At 33.3% G+C, this 22,292-nt stretch overlaps 2 protein-coding genes across 6 annotated transcripts in view; one reads left to right on the top strand and one right to left on the bottom strand.

The window, feature by feature from the left end:
• The first annotated feature begins 1,454 nt into the window (after positions 1–1,454).
• On the top strand, positions 1,455–5,824 carry LOC149947696 (uncharacterized). Its single transcript, XM_090170932.1, has 8 exons — positions 1,455–1,953; positions 2,121–2,234; positions 3,237–3,305; positions 3,616–3,726; positions 3,908–3,963; positions 4,194–4,244; positions 4,321–4,522; positions 5,609–5,824. Exons 1-8 carry the CDS (start codon positions 1,455–1,457, stop codon positions 5,821–5,823), a joined length of 1,317 nt encoding a protein of 438 aa, XP_090027058.1. The 3' UTR covers position 5,824.
• Positions 5,825–10,915: 5,091 nt separating this feature from the next.
• The window catches only part of Gprk2 (G protein-coupled receptor kinase 2), a 31,621-nt gene continuing 20,244 nt past the window's right edge, over positions 10,916–22,292 (bottom strand). Inside the window, exons 14-15 of one of the 5 annotated variants that reach the window (XM_090174253.1) lie at positions 21,803–21,939; positions 10,916–13,514 (exon numbers count right to left, since the gene is read on the bottom strand). In XM_090174253.1, the coding sequence (XP_090030379.1) occupies positions 13,505–13,514; positions 21,803–21,939 (147 nt within the window). In that variant the 3' untranslated portion in view covers positions 10,916–13,504. Of the gene's footprint in view, positions 13,515–21,567; positions 21,724–21,802; positions 21,940–22,292 lie in introns of those variants that run through there. The other 4 variants (XM_090174252.1, XM_090174249.1, XM_090174251.1 and 1 more) reach the window with 4 other exon arrangements.

Raw genomic sequence — 22,292 nt, 5'->3', positions numbered from 1 at the left:
ATTGTTCCGCTAAAGCATCTTCAAACTTTGGTCTGCGTAAATATTTATTTTAGGTCTTTAATTGCGGTAAATAAATGGCAATAAATCTCAGTAAGATATGTACAGTCGAGTAACTGCATCGATACGTACATTGGATTTAAATTGGAAAAACATCGATCAAATTCTATAAATTCAAGACGATACATGGTTAAATACAAATAAATTGAGACAATTCCGATTAAAACGCAGAAGAAATTAAATTGGGTAACATCAATGTTAAATTAAATCAAAAACGTTAAATATTAAATCGCAATTCCGGTATTTATAAAAGTAATTTTAGTTTTAATTTTATTCTTAACGCATTTACTATTCATATGCTATCATTTGGTTTATCCCCTACGTTCGTTCTTTCACGGCTATCAGCCAATTCATTCCAGACAAGCATGGCGCCTCTTTGGGATCTTGGGCGATTTTGAGTTGACAGTTGAAAGGATTAGAAAAGTGGAGTGGTTTTCCCCAAAATGGATTTTGAAAGGAGAGGATTCTGGCCAGCGGCGGAACTTCATTAGAGATGAATCTTACAAAATCTGGAAACTGTTAGGCGTGTTTCTCACTATTGTCATTTTAGCTTGACCAATTACATGGTGGAAAGCCCAACCTTCTACGGGCGGAGGTAAAATTTTGGAACCCAGCGACTTAGTGGCGACAATCCTTCAACAATTTTTCAAAGAAACTTTTGGGACGAAGGGGGGGTTGTCTAATAGACCCATTCTCTTCCCTCCCCGCGTAAATCGATGCAGTAAAATCAGTACCGCTCGATCAGTACATTCATTTCAAGTATAGTCACTACGGTGTTGTAGAGGTGCAATTCGTTTTTTTAAAATGAGCGATTTAGTTAAAGATTTGTTAGCATCTCACTGCGAAGAGAAATTAAAACTAGCGAAAAATGGATTAGGGAAAAAAAAACTCGCGCTAGTGTATTGGATACAGGAAAATAAAGTGAGCATAGTGGACGCAAAAAAATTTTTAAATCCGGAGGAAATGGTAGAGAATAAAAAGGCATTTGTAAAATGGAGAAGTAAAAGTTTCGAAACCAAAGTAATCATGGTGCATTCAGGTACGTTTTTAACTATTTAGTATTTCATCATATTTTACTTACCAAATGTTTTAACGTAGATAAGGAAATATTGGAAAAACACCAACAAACTATAGCACAAACATTGGATAAACAATCAGTAAAGATAATCGATGGGCTCAACGAGTCGGACAGGGTTATAGAAAAGAAAAAAATAAAGGGAAAAGACGAACTCAAAAAAAATAAAACTATGAAAAAAAATATTAAATCGTCGATAGAAAAATCGAAAAAAAAATCGGAAGAAAATATATTAAAGTTAAAGCCGTTGATATATCCCCAAATAACATCTACAAGACATGAAACGTCTTGGGTGACGCCACAAAAGGTGCAGACTCAAAGGATGGAAAATCTCCAAACGCCGACGTTAATACCGATGCAAGGGATAGAATATCCCCAAACGTCGACGTCAATACCGATGCAAGGGATAGAATATCCCCAAACGTCGATGTCAATACCGATGCAAGGGATAGAATATCCCCAAACGTCGCCGTCAATGCCGACGCAGGTGATAAAATATCCCCAAACGTCGACGTCAATGCCGACGCAGGGGATAGAATATACCCAAACGTCGCCGTCAATTCCGGCGCAAGAAATGCAACACTCCCAAGTGTCGATGTCCATGCCGATGGAAGATATGGAATATCACCAAACGTCAACGCAAGGGATGCCGTATTCCCAAACGTCGATGATGATGAAGACGCAAGGGATTCAATATTCGCGAACGTCGACGTTAATGCCGTCGCCTAGAATACACCATCAAGAGTCACCGGCATCCCACACCGATCAAAACGTCCTATCCCGTGCTATACGCGCTGGCATAGAAGTTAGTGAACCTTATGGTGAGCGTTTCATTATTTATTGCATAATTTATGTATAGTTACTTCAGTGGCGGCAGAAGACCTTTTTTGAGGTGGTTTGCATGCGTATTATGAAAAAAAAAATTCTTCTGCTGCCTCTTAGTTCCTTATTTTCAAATAGATTTGTTAATAATAATTTTTATATTTAGTATTCCACGATTTAACATCGGAACATTCAACGGAGAGGAATTCGGAACATTCAACGGAGAGGAATTCAGAACATTCAACGGAGAGGAATTCGGAACATTCAACGGAGAGGAATGGTTAATGTTAATATAAAGAATGTATACAGGGTATCCTAACCAAAAGTCGACCACATACTCCATTTTTTAGAAAAATATTTTTCTGATTAAGATAGTGAATTTTAAAATTTCGGTTACTAAGTAGTTTCGACGCAGCAACACCCATCTTATTTTTTTTTTCAATGGCAATCGCAATAAAAAAATAGCGTAATCCGACCACTTGCATAATTAACCAGTCTAACATTTGAACCGCTTGACCGATTGTCATGAATATTGCACCATTATTATCATAATATGATGCGCTATTCAACCTACTTCACTCGACATACTTTACTATTGAAAACTTTTATGTAGTGGTCGCCGCTGCGGCAAAACTAATTGGAGAAATGTTTAGAAAATACATAGTACACGTCGCTTTGCCAAATCTCAATAAAAAAAATAGGGAGAGGGAGACTTTTGGAACAGCCTGTATTTGTTTATGTCTAGGGAAATATGTAACATAATTACTCATAAGTGTGCCAAAAAGAACGTCTTCTCAATGAGACCTTGTTCACAAGATATGACGTAATTGACGTCACTTTCCGATCGATGACGGCTTTTTCGTCATCAAAACCAGGTCTGGCGGGGAGGGAAGGAAGTTAAAACCGGTTTTGCGCGTAGTTCGTTCGTGATTTCTTTGGTGGCTGTGAAACAAGGTCTCATTGAAATTTTTAATACAAAGATGTTATATTGAGGCATACTTATGAGTAATTATGTTACATATCCTCTCGAAATTTCCCATTTCTCATGTACTAATAATAGATCTTGAAATATAATACGAAAAGTCACATGATTACGTTAAATTCTTGTTCTACGTTGTTAAAGATTGAGAGCTCTGGCCAAAAATCCATGAGGTTATATAATGAAATATTATAAAGCGCACGCTTTAAGAATTAACGCTTCATTCATGTATTTTTTCGTGTTATATTACAGATAGAGCTATTATATTCTTCATGATCAAAATAAAATACTATAAATTTTTAGATTCGCAAGGCAACCGATACCAAGATATAAGTGTAAATCATTTAGGCTATGCTGCAAAAAACACAAATGGTAGACTCTAGCATTAAATAACACCATAAGTTTATAATATTCTTCGATAAGTATGTATCGTTTGGAAATATTTTACTGAGAGCTATTAACGGAGTTACGTCATCATGGCGAGGCGCTGTTAAAGGCTACGCAAGACACGAGAGCAAGCGGATGCGAAACGGCCCCGAAGCCCGTTATATAGTCTCTCTTGTGACTAGCTCTCAGTAAATGTTTTTCATGTGAAGAATACGAAGTGTCACACTTACGTAAATTATTATAAACTTATGATAACACTTGAATAAAGTATTAATTTTGAATATATTTTTTAAAGAATACGTAATGCAACTCGAAGAAAGGCTAAAAAAGAAGGAAGAAGAAATAGAAATGCTAACACAAATGTTGAAAGTTAAATGCCAAAAATGCTCTTTTTTGGAAGAACAAGGCAAGTAGTCATTTCAACCATAAGTAACATAACAACTAAGTATGACAATTATATTATATGGGGCTTCTTTTCAAATTGGGAACAATTAGCCACAATTTAAGATCAGTGATTTGAATCACAAGCTCTAACTAGCTTCATAATACCTAGTAATAAGAATTTTCACAAATTGATTTTTTTATAGTGTCCCAAGAAGAAATTACAAGGACAATCAGAATATTGGAAAAACTTTCTTCTCCAGTAAGAAATTATGTAAAATAGGAATTGAAAATAAGTTCTTTAATTGATTAATAATGAAAAAAAAAATCGTAATGAGATTAAGAATAATAGTGAATATTGAGGAAAATATTTGGTTAATTTTATATCACTTTTAATGCTTTATTCAATTGAATTGAACTTATTTTCGCATTCGATTATCTTTTCAACAACTATTGATTGCATTTATAATTTTAAATTAATATTTTGAACAGGGAGCAATACCAGAAACAACCCAGCCCGCCAATTTAACACAAGAAAAGCTTGTAAGACCCATATACTTCTTGAATCTCACTGTACTAACTTATTTTTCAAGTAACCTTTTTTTTATTATCTACACAGGTCGAATTGGTAGAAGGGTGTGGATACTTCTTGAAAGCCCAAGAAGTGAATAGAATCAAATTAAAAGCGTCCCAAAATGCTTCGTCCGCAATTGGCGCAATTTTGCATTCTAAATATAGCAATGAAGAGCTATCTAAAATGAGCGCCAAGGGCAAAGGCGGAAAGAAGGGGGTAGATCCCATTATATGGGATGCCATTACTGGTGTGTATAATCTTAATGATACGCTGACGGAATTAAATGAACAAAAGCTCAAATCCGATAACTTTGGTTCATTTACTTCTGACACTTGAGAATTAGACCATATTCAAAGCTTTCTATTTTAATTACTAAGCTTGCACAAACCTCATCCTCTGTTTTTGCAATTTAAAATAAAGGCTATTCCAATCAGAGTAATTAAGCAAAATTTTGAGGAATAATTTAAACGTAAGAGTAAAGAGTATTTATGATTAATTAAAGGGACTGGCAACCTTGTTAACTATCAAAAATTATCAACCCAATTACATAGCTGGAAATCATAGCTGTGATACGTAACTAGCTTATCTTTAAAATAATAAGTAGCTAGTGTATCGTCTTTGTAAATATAGTTGCCAGCCACTTTAATTAATGTTGATAGAAAGCTGATATCTCCATGTAATTTTTCTACGTAGGGGCATTGAATAGGAGTTTAAAAGCCAACAAAAAGGGATGTAAGAGGGATACTGTAAATGACTTAATTCAAAGAAAGTCTAGCTGTGGTACGGCTGGTAATAAATTAGGCATTAATCATGGTGACCATTCTTCCTTAATTTTATAATTTTTCCTATATTTCAATGCTTTCCTTTATTTTCCTGTAATTTAATAATTTTTCCTATATTGTCCTAGCTTTAATTAGATATTATTTTATATTTTGCGCAGTTTTTTCAAATTTCCTGCGTGCCTAGTTTGCTTTTCTTAATATCTTGCAAAAATTCAAAAATAATTAATTGAAAGTGTTTACCTAGACCTTGATGCATGAATCTGTGATGTTTTTAATGAAATAAGTTCCCTTTATATTAAAACAAATTTGAATATTATTTATTAAAATTTTCCTATATTTTCTTACATTATCAAAGAAAATACTCTTATATTCTCCTTTAAATCGACTTGAATTTCCTATATTCCTATATATTTTTTTTGGGTTTTTCAGTGGTCACCTTGCATTATGTAGCATTACCTAGAGCGCAAAAAGTGAACACTTTCTCAACTAAATCATGCCACAGTATCCCCCCCTTTCCCATATGCCACTTTGTAAAATAATTTTTTTTTTAGCATTTGTTGGAAAGTATTACAAAAAATCTAAAATCAAAGAGACTTACTTAGTTAAAAAAATAAACAATAAAATTACTGTCGCTGTAAGAAACCAAAAAAAAATTGACCAAATCAAAAAACAGCTGAAAGAAAAATCAGCAAATACGCTTGAACTTTCGGACACAAGTGAAGGAAGTGAAGGAAGTGATGGAAGTGATGATAGCTATAGTGCATAAATACTAGTTTTATTCCGAAATAAATATTTTTGTAATTTATTTTATGGTGATTTACTTATTTACCTACATTTTGGTGATATATAATCTACTAATAGTTGAGCAACTTTCTGACGATATATAAACAACTTATGGTTGAACTTTCTCAACATATCAACAAATAATTGAGCAACTTTTGGTGAATTAATGGTTGAGCAACTTTTGGTGAATTAATGGTTGAGCAACTTTTGAGGAATTAATGGTTGAGCAACTTTAAAGCAATTTTATGCAACTAATGGTTGAGCAACTTTTGGGTAGTTTTTAGCAACTTTCTAGCGATTTTAAGCAACTGTTTGGTAATAGTTGAACCACTAAATGAACATTTCTTTTACAAGTTAAAAACAATTTTTTCTCAACGTCAAATGACTCAACCGTTGGGCATCAATTGGGAAACGGTTGAGATGTGGTAGCCCAACAGTTAGTATACATTTGAGCAATGCTTGAAGACAATTTTATGATGATATTTCAATGGCAATTTTTTTGCGATTTTTAGACTATCATTTTTCAGTAAGGGAAGGCATTTTCCCACCAACTTAAAACCAACTTAACTAGTTTACTGAAATATGCTGACCACTTAAAACCAACTTAATATCAACTTTAATGTGAATACCAATGGTTTGATGAAGATTTATCCTGGGAACAACATATTGACTATCTTGTAAAGAAAATAAAAAACAGACTATGGTTATTAAGACCTTTGCAAAATTATACAATTATAGACACAATGAGGCTACTACATACGGCCTTAATTAAACCCCTTTTTACTTATGGTACTATTTTTTATAACCAAGCTAAATGAACAAAAATATCTAAATTAAATAATGTACTAAAACTAGCCATAAAACTAATAGCAAAGAAACCAAAATAATAATCCTTAACTGAGGCACGAGAAATTGCTTGTATCAACAATCTACAATATGATTATGTATATGAATTTCTATTACTTATGTATATAATAAAATGGAATAGAGTGCCTCCCTTTATCTTACAATGGTTCCAAATAATTGATCAAGGACCCTATACTAGGGGTCAGAAAAATAACTTTTATGTCGAAAAGTATAAAAAATTCAATGAAAAAAGTGTAAAAATGAAGGGCATTCAGATATGAAATAAAGTGCCAAATGAACTTAAATCAATTGTCTCTATAAATATGTTTAAAAGTCAAATTAAGATATATATTAATTCAATGAAAACTGAATAGTAGAATTGTAATGCTAATTTTAAAATTTTAGCGGAGAAATTCTGTTGATGTATTAATTTAAGTTAATAAGTCTGACTCTTTTGTAAATAAGAGACTTCTCTTAAAAGGTGTATCCAATAAAAAAGCATTTTATTATTATTATTTATTATCAAGTACCATTGCGCATAGAGACTCCGTTCCAATTAGAAAGGTATGCTCCATCACATTTTATGCCCAAGTGGCTCTGAATCGATATAAATTTGTCAATAGTAACCTAAGAAAATTAACACCAAAAACAAGATCATAAATAAAAATGTTCAATGACTAATTATCAACATTAAAATTTATTTCAATTAAGCTCAGATTAGGTCGGTTAAAATAAATTTCGATCTAAAAAGTGATGGCGAACACTTTTAAAATCAGAACCGACCTTCCAAACCTAACGGTTTTTGAGATACATTTTTTGAATGACCTCCAAGACCTAGGACAAGATCTTTCCAGAGTTAATTTGTCCTAAAACTGTTGATGACGTAGCACAAGTACTTTCTAAATTAGTAACACCTAAGCATGATCTGTTTAAGGCATTATAAGTCGCTAGATGACTTGGGCCAAAAGTGGTGGCTTAGTTATTAGCCTAGCCTAGCTTATTATCTCTTGGGACATTTTTATTTAGGACCATGTTTTTGGTGTTAAATTTCTTGGCTTCCTATTCGGCAATTTAGAGCCACTTGGACTTAAAAGGCGATGACAAATACCTTTCTAATTAGAACTGAGTCTCTCAACCCCTGATCTGAAAATATCAAATTCCTAGACAAAATAACCTTTCAATTATTAACTCTGGATCATTTTTAGTGAACACACCCTGTATATATTATATTTATATATATTCATATACTATATGAATATATACAAGGTGGACACCCTGTATATATATATATATATATACAGGGTGTCCACCTTAAATGATAAAGTTAATATATATATATATATATATATATATATATATGCATATATGTATGTATTATATATGCATATATGTATGTATTATATATGTATTTATAATATATGAACATATGTATACCTATTAAACGCTATAATTTCTGAAAAACCACCTTTTTATAATATTTAGCTACGAACCCTGAAACTTCCCACTCTTAAATTTTGACAGTAAGTACCCATACCAAAAAATAAGTTGGCTTTTAGTCGGTATTTAGTTGGTATACACATTTTAGTTGGTATTAAGTTGGTTTAAAGTTTTCAGCATTTTTCAATAAACTAGTTAAAGGGGTAATAAGTGGATATTAAGTTGGCAGTATGGTTTTAGTTGGTAATAAGTTGTTTTTATGTATGGTTTTAGTTGGTATTTGTCCCAAATACAAACTTAAAACCAAGTTCCTAGACCACTTAATTTTTGGTAAGGGTACAAACTATTTACTGTATTGTTTTTAAATTTTGTGAGGACACATTTTTTTAGAAACTCAAATTCAAAACCAAATTTATTTCAAAAAATATTTTTTTTAAATATACATATAGTGTAAATCGTTGTAAAGGGCTTACACAGCTGAGTATAATGACACCACTCACACCTCTGTAGCTTAATTAGAACAGCTGCTATGAGGATTAGATAATATGCAAGTCATGTGATTTTTAATAGCCAACCCTTACCAAAAAATAAGTGGGTTTTTAGTTGGTATTCTCATTTAAGTTGATATTAAGTTGGTTTTAAGTGGTCAGCATATTTCAGTAAACTAGTTAAGTTGGTTTTAAGTTGGTGGGAAAATGCCTTTTTCTTTAAGTTGGTATTTAGTTGGTTTTTAGTGGTCAGAAAATTACATATTTTTTAAGTTGGTTTTAAGTTGGCTTTAAGTGGTCTTTATTAAGTAACATTTTAAGTAAGTTTTAAGTTGGCTTTATTAAGTAACATTTTAAGTAAGTTTTAAGTTGGCTTTAAGTGGTCTTTATTAAGTAACATTTTAAGTAAGTTTTTAGTTGGCTTTAAGTGGTCTTATTAAGTAACATTTTAAGTAAGTTTTAAGTTGGCTTTAAGTGGTCTTTATTAAGTAACATTTTAAGTAAGTTTTAAGTTGGCTTTAAGTGGTCTTTATTAAGTAACATTTTAAGTAAGTTTTTAGTTGGTGTTAAGTTGTTTTTAAGTAGGTTTTTAGTTGGTATTTGTCTCAAATACAAACTTAAAACCAACTTAAAGAGTTCTTAGACCACTTATTTTTTGGTAAGGGAATTTTGAAAACTGTTTGAGATAGTTACATAAAACTTAGCATATTTAATTTTTTATTCCATAAAAATCCGAGATGGTCCGTCAAAATGTTTAACATAAGTGTGTTAATTTGACATGGAATATGCCCCCAAACTCTTAAGTACATTTCAAAGACTCGAGAAATTAAGCCTTGGACTCTTAAGAATTTCTTAAATAATGATTGAGTGATAAAAACGAGTACTGGCACATGGCTATTTTTCAGTTGTTAAATAGAGTGCAACAAAAAATATAATTTTCAAAAACATTTATTACAGTTTTTTTATGTTTCACTGTACAACTTTTAAACCATACGACTTTCAATGTCCTCTTTGTATTGTACATAAAATGGTTTTAAATTGAATTTGAAAAGAAATTGATTTCCTGAACCAAAAAAGAAGGGGAAAATGTAAGTACAAGACAACATTTTTTAGTTATTTGTACCAAAAAGGTTTGACTACTTTCGCAAAGCGTGCACCCAGAATTTTATGGCACCCAATAGTCTGACACTCCAAAACATATTTACAATTTCCATCCATACAAGCATATTTTACAACTCAAACAATATAAATGAAAAGCCCAGGTCATAATTGCTTTTTCTTTACATTTAAGTTTATGTAATTATGTTTAAGGGTTTACAAACAAATTTTAAGGACTTATTAAATTCAAACCTGTGAAAATACAAAAATTCTGGATGAAATACCATAAATATGTTATGCTTATTTTAATTTTAGTATTTTTGATGTATTTAGCCAAAATCATTTAGGGTGTAAAATTGTGAACATATTGTACGTTCACATTGTATGAGTGGGCCTTTTTAATGTAAGACTGCAGCATATTTCTAAAATTTATGTCATTGAAATTAAGTAATATGCCAAATGATAAAAATTAACATGCGCAATCTGGGTTCTTTAGATACTCTGTCCTTAGAGCCTTCATAAACATCCTTTTGGTTCAAGCTCTGGGATGTTTCGAAGAACTAAAAATATCTGCAAGAAGACAACAGCAATTTCTATTCTCAACCCCTTTGCCTTCTTTCACAAGCCCTTATCTGTTTGGCAAGAATGAACAAGAAAATGATTTGGTATAAAATTTATAATCATTAATAACACATCAGTAGCAGTTTAGATAAACAGCTTTGTTTTGGATTTCATTAATTGTTGATTTTTCTTGTAGTGCATGATTAGTATATTATCTGTTAAAGTTTTAATTTGATGAGCATTTTTTTTATTTCAAACAAATCTTTTCAAGCTATATGTGCATTTCCCAAACACAAATTTTTGGGATATTCTATTCCAGTAATTTCAACGCAAAATAACTAAAAAGGTTATGAGCTATATGCTATAAATAGGTAAATATGTGTATATATGACTGAAATATATTTAATTTAAGTATTCAACGAGTATACCTGGACTTTTCATTTGAAAAGAACTCAATTTAGAAACAATCATTTTTAGTGTCAGCATTTTATTATAGACTAGATCTATTCTAATTTCAATAACCAACATACATTTTATCATCAACATCACTATGACAATTAGTTGCTTGGTTTCATTTGCCAATTGAAAATTATTGTTTAAAAGGCTATGTGTAAAAGTTTCATTATTGAAAGGGTAAGAGAAAGAGATAGTTGAGCCAGTTTTATTAAAACCTATTAAAACATCATTACTTGAAATTTTTTGGATATACACTTTGGGTAATTCCACTACCCCTTTTCAAAACAAAAGGATTGTTAAATTATACAGCTTAAAAATAGTTAATTATAAACTATACAGTTTCAATATCGCTATAGTCAGCAAAATTACTAGTAAAATCATCACAAAAAATAAAACCGGCCTTCAGTGGGGAAGTATTAAATGGTCTACAAGCGATATAACATGACCAGCTCAACCCTGTTTCACAAAAGACTAAAGAAGGATTCAAAAGACTGAGAAAGAGGGTTAAAATATGGTTTAAAAAGTTATTTCCATTTTTGTCTTTACGTACACGTACAGGCGATTAAAGTTATTTACCATGCTAAAAGGATCTTTGCATGTCTGTGCTTCAATTTTCTTCACTAGGAGGACTATTTTTCACCAATTTGTATACTTCCCTGCCAAAGGAAGGTGTATTATGTAACCTCATTTGTAATTAGCTATAAGAATTACCCAAATTCTGTGATATTATAGTTAACTGTAATTTAAAATACAATGGATCTTTTCCTTTTCCTATGACTAGATAAAGTTCCTCAAACAAAAATTAAATACATACTAAGTGTTCCAGAAATTTTTTTACCAGCAAAATAGAACTTAAATATTTGGTAAAATAAAGTTTTGTTCATTAAAATAAAAAAGCATCTTGGAATGCATAAAGTTTCGCATTTTGCGGTCTATCTACAATAGAAAACATTTACCACTGGAAGAAAGACGAACATCATTCTTGCTTAGAAAGCTCCTTACTGATTGCGGGGACACATTATTTGTAACTTTTTCAAATATATGGTAGATGTTTAGATAAAAAAAACTGTAGTTTGTGTTTTTTGTAGCCATTTTTAATGCCACATATATAGCTTACTATTATTATCACATGGCAGCAAAGCTGATTAAGCAAAATTAGACATTAAACAGAATTATTTTAGTTAATATTTTTAAATTAAAATGATGCATAAATATTGAAACTTATTAAAAACGTTACAAACCAGTTGAATTAGTTTCGTTTTTTTAAGTCAGAAATTTTAAGTAGAAGGTGCATTTTGAGGGTTTTAAAAGTTAAGAGAAACAATTGAAAACAATGCTGTTAATAAAAATGCAGATTTTCGGCAATAACATAAATATTTAGACCTTTAAAAATTTCCACTGTAAGTTTTGTACAGAGGATCAACATTTATTAGTATTCATTCACGTATACCAGGTACAGTTAAAAGTATTAACAAAAAATATACTGGTATTTAAAAACTGGCCTTTTTAAAATTGGGATATTACATTAGCATAGTAACTGGGGATTGAAAATAAAAAGATTCATTGTAAAAATTTAGAGTTTCGGAAGTTATGGAAAAAATTATATAGATGAATTATTAAATAGTATGATTTCAGTTTATGAGCAGGATTTTTAGGTCAATAATCTCACAATATAATAAATGACACTTAGAATCCTTCATCCAGGTAAAACTGGATGGTTAAACTCATAAATATATGAGAAAAATTGTGTAAAAAGTATTTTCTAAAATTGTTTATATGATACACTAGGAGCTACACAAAGCAACACGCATCATAGACATTGACAAAATGTGGAACTCTATAAGAGGTACAAAGTTTTGGCTGGTCTGTGTTCTTTGGAAGAGTACAAAAGGTTCTTAACAACCCGCCAACCCAAGAGGCGACTGTATCGCAAAATTATTCCCGCATGTTTATACAGATAATATACAACTAAACTTTATTTACTAATGTTAAAACAAATAAATTTAATTGTTGTGAATGTAAATCTAAAGACAAAAAAGGACAATTAATATTCCCTGATATAACGCTTGGCTCAACCAATGGAATGGAGTGAAAACACTGATTAGGCAATCTTTCGAGGGTTTACGCTAAATAATATATTCACCATGGATGTTATGGGAGAGATCCATTTTTGAGTAACTTGATGAACTACAGGTTTAGAACATGTACCAATGCTGAGATCTTAAGATTTTTTTTTCAAAGTGGACACCCCAACACATTGCATGTTACTAATTGTAATGAACTAAATGTATTTTACATAAATAACTTAAGAAATCTTTTCTGTTACCAGTAATCTTCAAAGGTTGGTTTTAAAAAACATAATGTAGTTTATGCACTATATTTCTTCCACATCGACAGACGAATCTTTCTGGCAATTGTAGGTTAATTTGCAGAATTCATCAACAGGCAAAATAAATATCGTAAAATATGATCCTTTCAACTTCTAAACACTCAATTGGAACAGTTAAGGGCCTGTTATTTTGTTTCATACACACGCAACTGCGCAGAGAGACAGCTGATAGAAATTAAGAAACTGAGTATGACGAGGGTTTGCTTATATTGTTGTAGTAATCTCAACTGGCAGGCAAATATGGCACCTGACTTGAATGAGCCTGGCTGCAGAAAGTTGCAGAGTTAGGTTCATCCTCTGATGAGAGGTGAGCATTACTGGTGGACGTTGACACCCTACCAGCATCCCACCTGTGATGAATCAACAACACAAGCAACTACGATTCTTTACTACTTTTTGCTACGTTTTATGAAAAGAAACATTTATTTAACAAGCGTGTGCAATACAAAAAGTTTCATTGCATAACACAACAAACTATTGCCCACTACTAACAAGCTAAGGGTGGGATAGTACAATATTGGAAATATATACCTTTAACCAGTGAATGTAAGAAAGAGTTGGAATAATATCGAATTGAGTGAAATATAATAGTTCCTTAGAACAGGAAGCAGAGACACCACCATACAGGAAACGAAAACTTATATAAATGCATACCTCTTTACAAAATTGGATAAAACTTCATAAAAAAAACTCTTTTTAGTCTGGGAGTTTAACATGTTACTTTTAGTGTTTTTCCCTTTCCCAGCATAGGGAATATATCCCTTGGCTTTTTTCATTACCTTACCAAATGTATCAAATAATAGTGGATATGCACTATAAATTTATTATAAAAATCAAGCCTTATCCAAGATTTAATTTGGGTATATATAAGAATAGTCCAAGGAAGTTATTTTTTGTGTATTTCTAGATTTAAAACTTGGTACTAGAGTAAACTTAATGGCAAGGCTTTAAGATGAAATTAAATATGCTACAAGCTCACAGAGGTGGGCAAAAATAGTGAGCACTCGTTTTTGAAAATCCTGCAGTAATGAGCGAGCGCTTCAAATTCGAATTCCAGCTGCTCTTGTTCAGCGAGAGGGCTAAATTGAGCAGCCCCTGGGCGAGCGCCGAATAGTTCGCTCCGGCGTTGATGGCTGACGGCGCGCTGAGGGAGATTCCCCCCTCGACGGGTTAGTTCCCTCACTTTTAAGCGCTCACCGCGCGCTGAGCGAGATCTCCCGATCGTCGGAATAGCCCCCTCACTTTTAAGCGACGCGTTAGTACCCTCAGTAGAAAGCGCTGACGCAGCGTTGAGGGAAAATTACCGAGAGAAGGAATAGTTCGCTCAGATTTGAGCGCTAGCTACGCGTGGATTTTGATCACGGTGAGCGACGGTAAAGTTCGTTTACGCAAATCGCTCACAGCGCGGCGAGCAAAAATTTCAAAAATCAAACATTAAACTATTACTCGGCTATGGGTTTATTATTTACTTTTTTTATTAATAAAATGAAGGGTACTCTAAACGTCGGGAGTTAATGATATCTCCGATTGAATAAAATTCAAAGGTTCTTCCGAATTTATCCAACGATAAACTAGACTGCAAATATTCCGTTTAGTGTTAAAAGAGCTTTATTAAATATTAAAAGCCACAAATTATAACAATAGGCGCTGGTATACATTCTTTTGGTCTTGACAAACTTGGCAGGTGAAATGGGCTACGCGGTACGCGTTTCTTCATTTTTAGGGGATTGTGGCTCGCGCTACTTTAAAGGAAAATATTAGCGCGCTCTCAACTTAAATTAATGATCGGTACCATAAAAACAAGTGGACATTTACTAACCCCTAATCCAACTCATTTGTAAATCTCCAGAATTTAATAGACAGTTTTAGCAACTACCTACAGGGGCGGTGCCAGAAGATTCTTAGGTGTAGGCTAATAATGTTTATCATTTGTGGGCCCCCTGTTCCTCAATATTGGACTTATAATTCAATTTTGCAAATTCAGGTAATTTATTTATTATTTGATATTAGTGCGGTTTTTAAAATTTTACAGTATTAACTATCATCACATATTTTATTTGAATTTAAAAATCGACTTGATGTGGCCCCGTCAGATCGATTTGTGGGCCCCTATTTGAACACAAAAGTAGGCTATAGCTCGGGTTGCCTACCCCTAACGCCGCTCCTGACTACCTACACCGGGACTTTATTCACAGTGAACGACGACAGAGTTCGTTTACGGTAAATCGCGAAGAGCAAACATTTTTAATAATAATAATTATTTAAAATTAAACTTCACATTTGACGGTATGAACAAGTTAATAATAAGATTATTTTTAATGTATATGTAAAATATAATACAATATCTTTGCATATAACCATCTTCGATTTGGTCCATTGTTTATGACATCGACAAAATAACCATATCATCAAATGATCAAGCTAATTGCGAAGATTCACGGTTTTTAAATAATAATTTTTTTCAGAAAAAAAAAGGGAGGGGTTGGAATTAATATAATGGCCAGCCTGTGCCAATATTAAAACTGTTTTAGTTCCAAATTGAGGTAACTCGATTTACGCGAATTTTCTTTTTTGCCGTTTTTCAAACTTCCTTTACACTAAAAATATAAATATTACAAATAGCGGCCAATGTATAGTTACAAAGTTATCGATTATTTTCCATTTTTAAAAAGCATTACGTTATAATTTTTTTTCCAATTTAAATAATATTTTTTAGATACCTGGTTTTGAAACTAATAGCGTTCTTTTCGTTTTATTTCACACCGAATTTTAGTAATAATAAAAATGTTTGAATAATTCTAATGTCTAGTTTGTGCGGGTAACAAAAATCAACAGTGAAGAAGCTGTCAAAGATCACCGTCAAGCTCAGCATGTGGGGAGTGGGGACCCGCTGGCTGCCGGGGAGTATGAACAAGGAGGGAGGGGGGTGGCATTACCAAGGTAACCTATTTAAAGTTACTATAGACAATAGGCTATAATCACTATGCTGTAAACATCTGTGTCGCGCGAAAGCGATCCAAATCTAACGACTGACGATTACGATAAAAATTACATCATTCTTCCGAACTTCAAAAGGGCGTTATTTTATTTATGGGGGGGGGGGGGGGTTTCTATTTGAACTTGTAATAACTTACACACAAATATTTTCTTTACATTTTTCTGTTTTTATTGCTTACGATGTTACACTTAATATACAATATTGGAAGTATTTCAATATTTATTTAAATCTTCGCTCTTGCTTGATACCTACAAAGATTCTCAAAAAAAATTGTGTGGATCGTGTCATTTTCGCCTAATTTGGTTTGCACATGTTTCTTAACAATGAAACGAAACCAAAATTAGTTACAGACATACGCCAAACGAGGAGGCAATGAACACCGCTAATGCCCCACAATGGAACATTTTGAAAAAAAAAGGATCCACCGTGGAACTTCGTATGTCATTAGAAAGTGTTCATCTTGTAAAATACGGAAGCGAACTTAAAGCCTGAAACTGAATAAAAAAACTCAAGCCACAGTCGAAGTACTATAACTCCAAAACTATGGACTCGAAAAAATTAAATTATGAACAGCTAAAGCAAAAAACACGAAAAAATTAAACTAAGGAAGGACCGAAATACGAATCGAAAGACGCAGACTTGAGAAAAGTCGACAAGAAACTGTAACGAAATGAGAAAGGAACCTACTATTTATACTATTATTGTAGAAAGGATTACGAAGCGAGGTTTAAGTATAGGAAACTTCGAAATTGCCCTAGCATTGGCTAAGACCCAAGGGAGGGGCGACTCATTGGCGTCAGTTCGGAATTCTGGCGTTGACCCCCCGTCATATGACGTTAAGAAGTACACGCTATTGTTGAAATTGAAAACTGCGAGAATGAAGAAAATGGGTTCGATGCTAAATAGAAAAAACCCTCCATCGACTGTCCCCCTATTTTAATATTTTTGTCAGGTGCAGTAACGAGTAAGTGGCGCCCTTGCTGTCTGGAATGGGCAGTGTTCGAAAAAAAAAGCCCAAAGTAAGGAAAAAAGGTTTGCAGAGCCAAATAGGATTTTATGAATCGGGCCAAGCCGCCAATTCAATGCTTTTGAATTAACTAATATTATTATAATGTCTGAATATGTCGGCTATAGATTCCAAGGTTCAATAATATCTAATCGGCCCGATTAGTCGCAACTTAGTAAATAGTAACACAGAATAAATAAATATTGTAAATAAATGTAGTAAAAATAGCTAATAATACCATTAGTTAATAATATTGTTACATAAGTATGACACGTCTTATTCTTTATATGCAAAACGTTTACTGATAACTAGCCACAAGAGACACTCTATATAGAGGGCTTCTCGTGTATGACGTGCCCTTTATCAGCATCTCGCTAGGGGCGATTTTTTACCGTGATGACGTCACTCTGTAAATAGCTTTTAGTGAATTATTTCCATTAAATTATGGATTTATGATATTACGTAGTATTTTTATTTTTATTGATTAACGTTTTCATGTTAGTCTATCCGTAGTCCAGAAAAATATACTTTGGAGCTAACGTTCCGTATACGCGGCCCGAATATACATGGTTTTCTCCGTTTTCCTATATACTTATTTCGGTTTCAGAAGGGCTAGTTTTGATCTAGTCTATCTATGAAGCTATACGACTCATTTTTAGGGGGAGTTCAGTTTAGCGAAAAGTATATTTATATATGTATATTATAAGTCAAGCCTAAATTAGCGAGTGAATGCCTATTTCGGGGAAATATTTGGTTAGTCATGTCCCGCTGCGACTAAGAGACGTTTCCTATGAGTGGTCAACCTTTGCCTTTTCGTTAAGATGCCGAAAGAGACGCCTTCGTGTCTGGACTCCACCTGCGGGTCCCAAAATTGAAACGATTGGGATAGTTTGGAAAGGGGTTGAGGTTCCACCCCCCCCCCCCTCTTTTCAAGCTTCAAGTTGAAAGCCGATCGCTAAAACGTAAATACAGCAACTTAGTTTTACATATAGTTATTATTATTGTTACTAATTATTGATAATTTTTGTTTTTTTATTTCTTAGGACGATTTACAGAAAAATATTTTGATATTTTCTGTAACGAACAAGAACTCGCCCAAAGGCCAGACGAGCTGATGAATGCCAAGTTAAAGAACGGGGAAATGGAATTTGAACTCCAGTTGTATAAGGAGCAGTTGGACAATGCCAACAAAGCCCCCTAAGTGGCTGTAGCTGGTTGTTCTTGCGTAAAGGTCTCAAAAATTCAAAAACCAGAAGAAGCCAAATAATTGGCTAAAACCAAAACGGTCCTTTTCAGGACCACCTTCGTTTGGTCTAAAGACCATTAGACTGTGTGATTCTAAAATGCTGAACTATTGAAACTAAAATATATTCGCTGTTTTAATTGTTCCGTATTTTACAAGATGAACACTTTCTAATGACATACGAAGTTCCACGGTGGATCCTTTTTTTTTCAAAATGTTCCATTGTGGGGCATTAGCGGTGTTCATTGCCTCCTCGTTTGGCGTATGTCTGTAACTAATTTTGGTTTCGTTTCATTGTTAAGAAACATGTGCAAACCAAATTAGGCGAAAATGACACGATCCACACAATTTTTTTTGAGAATCTTTGTAGGTATCAAGCAAGAGCGAAGATTTAAATAAATATTGAAATACTTCCAATATTGTATATTAAGTGTAACATCGTAAGCAATAAAAACAGAAAAATGTAAAGAAAATATTTGTGTGTAAGTTATTACAAGTTCAAATAGAAACCCCCCCCCCCCGAAATAAAATAACGCCCTTTTGAAGTTCGGAAGAATGATGTAATTTTTATCGTAATCGTCAGTCGTTAGATTTGGATCGCTTTCGCGCGACACAGATGTTTACAGCATAGTGATTATAGCCTATTGTCTATAGTAACTTTAAATAGGTTACCTTGGTAATGCCACCCCCCTCCCTCCTTGTTCATACTCCCCGGCAGCCAGCGGGTCCCCACTCCCCACATGCTGAGCTTGACGGTGATCTTTGACAGCTTCTTCACTGTTGATTTTTGTTACCCGCACAAACTAGACATTAGAATTATTCAAACATTTTTATTATTACTAAAATTCGGTGTGAAATAAAAACGAAAAGAACGCTATTAGTTTCAAAACCAGGTATCTAAAAAATATTATTTAAATTGGAAAAAAAATTATAACGTAATGCTTTTTAAAAATGGAAAATAATCGATAACTTTGTAACTATACATTGGCCGCTATTTGTAATATTTATATTTTTAGTGTAAAGGAAGTTTGAAAAACGGCAAAAAAGAAAATTCGCGTAAATCGAGTTACCTCAATTTGGAACTAAAACAGTTTTAATATTGGCACAGGCTGGCCATTATATTAATTCCAACCCCTCCCTTTTTTTCTGAAAAAAATTATTATTTAAAAACCGTGAATCTTCGCAATTAGCTTGATCATTTGATGATATGGTTATTTTTGTCGATGTCATAAACAATGGACCAAATCGAAGATGGTTATATGCAAAGATATTGTATTATATTTTACATATACATTAATCTTATTATTAACTTGTTCATACCGTCAAATGTGAAGTTTATTTTTGAAATGTTTGCTCTTCGCGATTTACCGTAAACAAACTCTGTCGTCGTTCACTGTGAATAAAATCCCGGTGTAGGTAGTCAGGAGCGGCGTTAGGGGTAGGCAACCCGACCTATAGCCTACTTTTGTGTTCAAATAGGGGCCCACAAATCGATCTGACGGGGCCACATCAAGTCGATTTTTAAATTCAAATAAAATATGTGATGATAGTTAATACTGTAAAATTTTAAAAACCGCACTAATATCAAATAATAAATAAATTACCTGAATTTGCAAAATTGAATTATAAGTCCAATATTGAGGAACAGGGGGCCCACAAATGATAAACATTATTAGCCTACACCTAAGAATCTTCTGGCACCGCCCCTGTAGGTAGTTGCTAAAACTGTCTATTAAATTCTGGAGATTTACAAATGAGTTGGATTAGGGGTTAGTAAATGTCCACTTGTTTTTATGGTACCGATCATTAATTTAAGTTGAGAGCGCGCTAATATTTTCCTTTAAAGTAGCGCGAGCCACAATCCCCTAAAAATGAAGAAACGCGTACCGCGTAGCCCATTTCACCTGCCAAGTTTGTCAAGACCAAAAGAATGTATACCAGCGCCTATTGTTATAATTTGTGGCTTTTAATATTTAATAAAGCTCTTTTAACACTAAACGGAATATTTGCAGTCTAGTTTATCGTTGGATAAATTCGGAAGAACCTTTGAATTTTATTCAATCGGAGATATCATTAACTCCCGACGTTTAGAGTACCCTTCATTTTATTAATAAAAAAAGTAAATAATAAACCCATAGCCGAGTAATAGTTTAATGTTTGATTTTTGAAATTTTTGCTCGCCGCGCTGTGAGCGATTTGCGTAAACGAACTTTACCGTCGCTCACCGTGATCAAAATCCGCGCGTAGCTAGCGCTCAAATCTGAGCGAACTATTCCTTCTCTCGGTAATTTTCCCTCAACGCTGCGTCAGCGCTTTCTACTGAGGGTACTAACGCGTCGCTTAAAAGTGAGGGGGCTATTCCGACGATCGGGAGATCTCGCTCAGCGCGCGGTGAGCGCTTAAAAGTGAGGGAACTAACCCGTCGAGGGGGGAATCTCCCTCAGCGCGCCGTCAGCCATCAACGCCAGAGCGAACTATTCGGCGCTCGCCCAGAGGCTTCTCAATTAGAGATAGAGAAAATAAACTCGTTTGCCTTGAGTACTCGCTCACTTGAGCAAGCCGTGTTTAAAACTCTATATGCTCATTTTTCCGAACGCTCGCAACTTTTTGCCCACCTCTGCAAGCTCAGCAAGATTACTACTTTCATAACTTAATAAATTTAATTTTGGTTTATGAAGTCTTATCTAGTTTTGCTTTTAACACAAGAACATAATAAATTTATTGTAATAGCTATTTAAGTTAGTAAATTATCTTATTTTGCAAGGATAAAAGAATATACTAGTTTGACAATTATGGAAAATATATTTCTAAACGTTATGTTTAAATTAAAATTAAACAATGCAGAACTAAGCACCCTTTCTCAGTAAAACACAGACTCTACCCAATCAATGAAAGTGCTTTTTAATAATTTCAAGTAGGCTGTAGTCTACCTAGATTGATCTCTTAGAAGCAGCTACTATATTATTTTCACTTTAATAATTACGTTATTAAATTTCAAATTTAACATTCAGAAATGAAAGTAGCATAATAGAAGAGCTTTTGAAAAACTGGGTGTAAATTATAGTTAAAAGTTATGTCAAGGCACTGATGTCATGATTTTGGTGCTTGCATACAATACACTGACACTAGTACTGACTAAAGTATAGTTTAAATCTGACATGGACTAAGTTTCACTGAGAAACCCTACAATACATGAAATCTAGCATAATTAGACTAAATATTTATTTTAAAATATTCCTACATAATATAACTTAAGCAAATCCTTCATGCATTTTGCAAAACAGAATATTCAACAGACTGAGACTTTAAAAATGACAGTGGAAAGCAACACATGCCACAGTCGAAAGGAGTCCTCTCGTGACTAGAAATTTCATAAAAACAAACACTTTTGCCTGGTATTTAAAGCGGGCAACAGTGAGGATGTACAAAGTGCACCTTACCTATTTTTGTTCTTTCTTCTGAATGGAAAACAACCATGTGATTCTACAGGTGGAGGCTGGTCTAGTATTAAATCAGGTGAAGGAGTATTGACGGGACCAAATACATTGAGCTCTTTGAAGCATTCTGTTTCTATCATCTACAAGCAAAACAAAGCGTGTTACACAAAGCTATGGCAGTATAGGTGTGAATTTCATATGAAAAATATCAAACTATTTAAAACTAGCAAATTTGGCAGGATATGATAAGAGTTCATTTACAGCATGCACTGAAATGTGTGTTTTATTTTATAAAATTTGCTAGTTATATTAATTACAAATTTAAAATTTATACCAAAAAGATAGGGTACTTCTCAAAGGCCTTGTTTCACGCCTCTTTCTTAAAAAGGGTTCAAATATCTTATTGCTTCCCCTCAATTACTATCAATTGATAGCGACACTGAGCTCACTATCAAGTTTGCCACGTTGAAAGATTAAATATGGCGTTGACAAA

This window comes from Leiobunum rupestre, chromosome 4 (genome assembly GCF_980474605.1).
Source record: "Leiobunum rupestre chromosome 4, qqLeiRupe1.1.hap1, whole genome shotgun sequence".
Lineage (NCBI taxonomy): Eukaryota > Metazoa > Arthropoda > Arachnida > Opiliones > Sclerosomatidae > Leiobunum > Leiobunum rupestre.
This window is presented reverse-complemented; position numbering and strand designations above follow the sequence as displayed.